General features: G+C 60.0%; 1 protein-coding gene across 2 annotated transcripts in view; it reads right to left on the bottom strand.

Annotated features, from left to right (window-relative positions):
- SYNGR1 (synaptogyrin 1) overlaps nt 1–5270 on the bottom strand; it is a 26278-nt gene extending 21008 nt beyond the window's left edge. The window contains exon 1 of one of the 2 annotated variants that reach the window (XM_049626394.1): nt 5102–5270. In XM_049626394.1, the coding sequence (XP_049482351.1) occupies nt 5102–5200 (99 nt within the window). In that variant the 5' untranslated portion in view covers nt 5201–5270. The remainder of the gene's footprint in view (nt 1–5101) is intronic. The other variant, XM_049626392.1, reaches the window with a different exon arrangement.
- Nucleotides 5271–6069: the final 799 nt, after the last annotated feature.

The following is a 6069-nucleotide window of genomic DNA, read 5'->3' as shown; positions in this document are numbered from 1 at the left end:
CCACCAGCCAAAGTCTCCTGAAGACCTCACCCACCAGCCAGCGTCTCCTGAAGACCTCCTGGCTGCTGACTCCATCCTAGACCTAAGAGATCAGCCACAGGCAGATAAAGAGATAAGGAAGATTCCAAGACTGTTAGTGCTAAGTGCCAAAGGAGCATGTAATCTACCTCCGTGGATGTAGCTCCCTGAGTAAATGGCAGGGCGGTGCCAGGTGCTGGGAGAGGACAGGCCATGCAAGGTCACACGTTTCCTGCCAGGACATTCGTCCCCAGCACCCTCTAAGGTCACGCTTCCCCATGGCAGCCACAGGGAGCTCTTCTGTGTTTCAAACCCCTCTCTGTGGCTGCCCACAGCCCTCAGATGAAGCCCAGAGTGTACATCTGCCATCCAAGACCTTTTCTGCGCTTCCCCCTGGCTGCCACTCTGGAGCACATTCACAGAGTGTGATGTCACTCACTCGCACACCCAGGACCCCGAGAGCTCACCATCATTTATTTCTAAAGCCCACTCAGACCTCATGCTTCCAGATATTTGCACACGCTATTCCCTCCACCTGGAATGCCCCTCCCCGCTTCTTTATCAGAACCAACTCAGAAGCCGCCTCCCCCTGGAAGCCCTCCATGCTCCCCTGGCAGAGGTAGCTACCCCTATTGGATTTTCTTCTTGTAGCATCTCAAGCCTCCCCAACAGTGCTTGTCACTGGACTGACAGCGTCTCCGATGGGGCACACAGGCTGGTACTTGGCATGTGTGGAACGAATGACTGAATGCCAGAGCTGGCCAGAGGCTCTATCTCCACCCCAGACCCCTTTTACCCCATGCACAGCTCCCTGATTTTGATGCAGGACGAGCTCAGCTTTTACACTCAGGGTTCTCTGGGATGACTGAGGGGGTCTGGTAAAAACAAGACCTCTTCAAGCCCCCCTTGGGGCCACTTCAACCTAGACAGGGAAGCCACAGGGAGCGCACCGAATGTGGACGCTGCAGACGTCCAGGCTGTACCTCTGTCATTTGGGGCGGCGACACCTACCCTACTTACAGAATCCTGGGGTGTCACACTCAAGGCCCTTAAGAAATCAATCCTGAAAACGCCACCATTTCAGACATTTTATCATTTATTTTGCTCAAACTGAACATTAAAACACCAACAGCCCTCTCCTCTACCAGCACCGATATCCCTTCCCCGTAGGCCAGTGCAACCCTCTAAAAGGGAGACCGTGAAGCCCACGGAGAAGGTGGTCTTTTACAGGAAATCAGGTCGCTCCCTGCCAGAGCTCGGCTGCCCCCTCCTAGCTCCAGAGATAGGGAAAGGTGTCACAGACAGGCTGCAGTCCCGGAGCACCTGTGACCCAGCTCAACCTCCTCACTCAGATGGGGAGACCAAGGCACAGGGGTGGGCATGGCCGGTGCCCGGGGAAGCGGGCAGAGGCAGCCTTCTCCCGGCTCCCAGCCCGCACAGCCCCCGTCTCCCTCCAGTGGGGTCAGAGGTGGCTCTGAGTTTACCCTCGACACTGCCCCAGCTCAGCCGTCCCCTCCTCACCCGAGGCAGGAAAGGTCCAAATCGGCTGGGCTCGCTGGTTCCCTCTCCACCTTAACCAAAGCGGTCAATTCCTGCCGTGAGTGGTCACTTCACCAGGCCTGGGGGCCAGCGAGGGGACAAGGGGCAGAGAGGAGCTGAGGAAGCCTCCGTCAAGAGACAAAAAGGTGGTGTCGGAGGTCCTGCTCCTGCCCCCGCGGCTTGGGTTTCACGGTAGATCCAGGTTTGAAGAGGCCCTGAAGCTGATATGGCGGGGGGGGGGGGGGGGGGGGGGGGGGGGGGGGGGGGGCGCGGGGAGGGGGTTTCCTCTTTCAGAAAAAGATCTTTTACAAAAATCACAAGCCCATGTGCACATGTTGCTAGGGCCTCTCCAGGGCTGTAGAAGGGGTCTACGTGGCAGGGGAGTCGTCCTGGCTAGAGTGACCAGTCACCTAGGTTTGTGTGGGACTCAGAGGCTCCCAGACACATAACTTGCAGTGCTGAAGCTGGGAAAGTTCCAGCACACCAAGATGAACTGGTCACCCTAGCCCTGGAGCTAGGACTTCATCTGAAGGCCAAGCCTGATGCCTCCCAGACCCCAGGATGCCAAAGGGACGCCAGGGCGAAGGACAGGTCACCAATGGCATCTTCTGTGCGCTCATCGACGAGTTAAAACACTTTCAGAGCACCACACATTTTTTAAAAAGACTGGAAGGAAGCACCGGTCCTCCCTAAGTGAGGGGATCACACGTGATTTTTTTCCACCCTGCTATTTTTTTTTTCTTTTATTTCTCCCCCTCCCCCACCATCGATCGTTTTTATTGTGGTAAAATACAACATAAAATGTACCGTCTCGGGGCGCCTGGGTGGCTCGGTTGGTTAAGCATTCGACTACGGCTCAAGTCACGATCTCACGGTTTGTGAGTTCGAGCCCCACGTCCGGCTCTGTGCTAACGGCTCAGGGCCTGGAGCCTGCTTCCGATTCTGTGTCTCCCTCTCTCTCTGCCCCTCCCCCGCCCAAGCTCTCTCTGTCTCTCTCTCTCTCTCTCTCAAAAATAAATAAACATTAAAAAATTATGAAAAAACGTACCGTCTTAATCATTTTTAAGTGTGCGGTTCAATGCTATTAAGTACAGTACATTTATTCTGCTGTACAACCATCACAAGTGATGTTTTTATTTTCCGAAAGTCAGCAGGGATTACTTTTGGGATCAGAAAAAAAGAACTACACATTTCTTAAAGGTGTCACTTAGCCTGTTATCAGCTGCCTTTGCTAGCATAAAGGTAGTGAGCAGAGCTAGGAGGTGGGGCGGGGGGGGGGGGGGGTTTGGGCATTAGACGGTGGCTGGCCCAGATGACCATTATCCTTTCGGAACCTGAAATCCAGGATTCTGACCTCTTCCGGCTCCAGGAGAAGCAATCAATGTGCTTTGGAGACTCAGAGATTTGGCTTCAAATCCCCTGCCACTTACATGCTCAGTAACCTCGGGACTCCCTGAGCCTCAGTTTCCTCAAGTGATGCAGGCCGGAGGGGAACTAGCTGGGTAAGCGTGTGTCCACCCCGGCCCACAGTGGGTACCCCATCCGTTACTTTTCCTTCCTCCTGCTTGGACTGTCTCACCGTACCCCGAGATAAGCCCCATTTATCCTTCAAGGCCCAATTTGATATCACCTTCTCCATGAAGCCTCTCTTGATTCCCACAGCAGGGAGACCCCTCTCCTGGCACTCACGGCCTCTACCCCGGGGCGGGGGGTGGGGGGGTGGGGGGGGTGGCACCTGGCTCCCTTCCCAGTAGGACTGTGGGATCCCCGAACACTAAAGGCTGCATCTGAGTCATGTCACTTTCCCTAAGGGCCCAGCAGACTCAGTGAAGCTTTGCTAAATGAAGCCATCACAGGCAGAAGTGACCCAAGCAAGCAAACCGCCCACACCCCTCACAAAGCCAGTGGCTTGACCCTCCCAGGCCTGTGGCCCGAGGGGCCGGCAAAGGGGAGCAGGGCATACAGCTGGCCCACCTGATCAGGCAGGTGCCCCCCAGAGCTCCATCTCTGCCGAGGGCCAGTTGGGGTCTCTGAGGAGTTGGAGACTGGCATACATGAATGAAGTCGGCACCACAAACCCTTACGGATGTCCCCGGGTGCCAGGCCCGCTGCCAGGCCCTGTGCCGTCACTGCGGCTTCCCTGCCCTCAAAGAGCTCCCCAGCTGGTGGGTACTTGAGAAGAAAGGGGTTTACACATGGCCCCGCTTCTTGTGGCACCAGGAGGAGGTTTGAACGTTTTTAGACAGGGAAGAGTTAGACAGGGAGAGTCCTTTCTCTCTGGGAGGCCAGAGATAAACACCCCAGCTGTCCCACCCATCAGACCCTAATATTGCCCGGGAAACCCAGGAAGTGAGGGAGTTTGAGCACCCTGAGGCCACAGCTGACCTCAGACGTAGCCCCTTGGGGTGGCTGACAGTGACCCTGCCCAGCGTCCCCAAGCCCAAGACCTTCTGGTGTGGGCCCGCAGGAATAGGCCCCAGGCCTGCAGAGGCCAGACCCTCTAGTGAGAGTGTCTGGGCAATGGCCAAAAAACCCTAGGGAGCCCCAGGCACCCCCCCCTCCTGCAGCAGGCTTCTTTCCCTGGGGTGCTGCCCAGACCACATGAACCCCTCCCTCTGTGCTCACTGTCTCTGTCCCATCCTCCTCCCCCACAACCCCAGGTCTGAGCAGGGACCGCCCCCCACCCCCCGCCCGCTGGGGAATTCTGACCCCTGCCAGGCTGGAGATCCAGAACAATCCCCTCTGCTTTCCCCTAATCCCCCCCACAAGCATCCAGGTGTACTTGCGTGGGGGGGGGGGGTGCTGTCACGGATTCAGGAAATATCAGAGCCCACGGTGGCCGCTCCCACCTCTCTACAAACCGGGAAACTGAGGCATGAGAGAGGAGCTGCCTCTCCCCACGTCGGGATGTAACTCCTCGCTTCCCACTAACATTTCTTGGGTGGTTCCCAGCCCAAGGTCACGCCGCGAAGGAGAGGCAGTTCCCGAGCAAGCCACCTAGGTATCCGGCTCCCGACGCATCGCTCCACACCTTCCGGGCTAAGCCACAAAACCCGGTTTCCGGCCCTGTCCTCCTGGAACGTCCACGGCAGGCGCGGCGTGCGCCCCGTGAGATGATCCACGCCCTGATCCACCTCTCCCCCCCCCCCCCCCCAAACGGCCACCTGAAACCCGGGCTTCGTCCCCACGGCCGCTGATCCGCCCGGGTGGCCGCGCGAACCCGAGCCGCGAGCTGCACAGCCGCGGCCTGGAGGTCACGGCGAAGGGGGGCCGCACGCGAATGGGGACGCCGGGAATCAAGGGCTACGGCAGCAGGGGCGGGAGCTCCCCCCGCTCCGCCAGCGCTGGGACCCCCCCCCCCCCGCCCGGGGCCCGGGAAGGAAGGGGTGGCGGGCGCCGGCACCCCGGTCGGAAGGCTCTCCGCCGGCTGCGGCACGCGTGCCCGGGGTCCCGCGGGGTCGGGGTCCGTCCGGGCGCGCCGCCCTTGCCCGCGCCCCCACCGCACCCCACCCCCCGCGCGGCCGGGCCACCCAGCCGTCCTTACCCAAGACACGACGCGCAGGATGGTGTGCGGCTGCCGGACCAGGGTGTGGGGGTCGAAGGCGCCCCCGGCTTTGCCCGCTCCGTACGCACCCCCTTCCATCGTGGCTGCACCCGCGCGGTGCCCCCCGCTCGGCGCGCGCCGCCGGCCCTGCGCGTGCGCGGCGCCCCCGCCCCCTCCCCTGCTCGCGCGGTCTGCGTGGCCGAGGGCTCCCGCCAGGGGGCGTCCTGTGCGGAGGGCGCGGGGGCGCGGGGGCTCGGGGCGCGCGCGCGCTCGTTCGCGGGGGCGCGCGTGCTGCGGACCCGGCGGAGGGCGAGCTCGGCGCTAGCGCGGTGACCTCTTTGCGGAGCTCGGGCGAGGGGGGGGAGGGGCGGTTGCCGCAAATACGGGACGGCCCGCCCTGCCCCCACCACGGCACCTCCGAGCCTCAAGCTCCCGAAACCTTCTTCGTTATTGGTTTCCTTCCTGTCGCTGCCTGACCCCGACGTAGAGGGCAGGGGCCGCATGCAGATTTCGCCAACGAAGGAGGGGACCACGATAACCCCTGACTCAGAGCCCTCCGAAGCACAGCCCCCACCTCCCCCCGGGACCTTTCCACCTTGCTTTCAGGCTGAGATCACGTGGGCCCCTGTGTCTGCGCACCCCACCCCACCCCTAGACTGGAGGGGCCCGAGACACCTGGCACAGAGAGGGAGGCGGAGGAAGGGCAAGGAAGTTGTTAGTGGACAAACCCCCCAACACACACACACACACACACACACACACACACACACCCTACCCTTTTCCTTAATTAATTATGTAATTATTTGCTCATTGCTTTCTTCTGCTAGTCTCTGCAATCGGCTGTCTCATTCGCTGCTGTAGCCAATGTCCTGTCACACAGTAGTTGCTCAATAAACAGACCCTTAGTCCCCAGAGCCCCATCACGGCTTGAGTTAGACATCAAGGTTTCCTGGAAATAGCATGGAGTT

This window comes from Panthera uncia, chromosome B4 (assembly GCF_023721935.1).
Source record: "Panthera uncia isolate 11264 chromosome B4, Puncia_PCG_1.0, whole genome shotgun sequence".
In the NCBI taxonomy this organism is placed as follows: Eukaryota; Metazoa; Chordata; class Mammalia; order Carnivora; family Felidae; genus Panthera; species Panthera uncia.
Note: the sequence above shows the minus strand (reverse complement) of the source record. Positions and strands in the feature narration are given on the sequence as shown.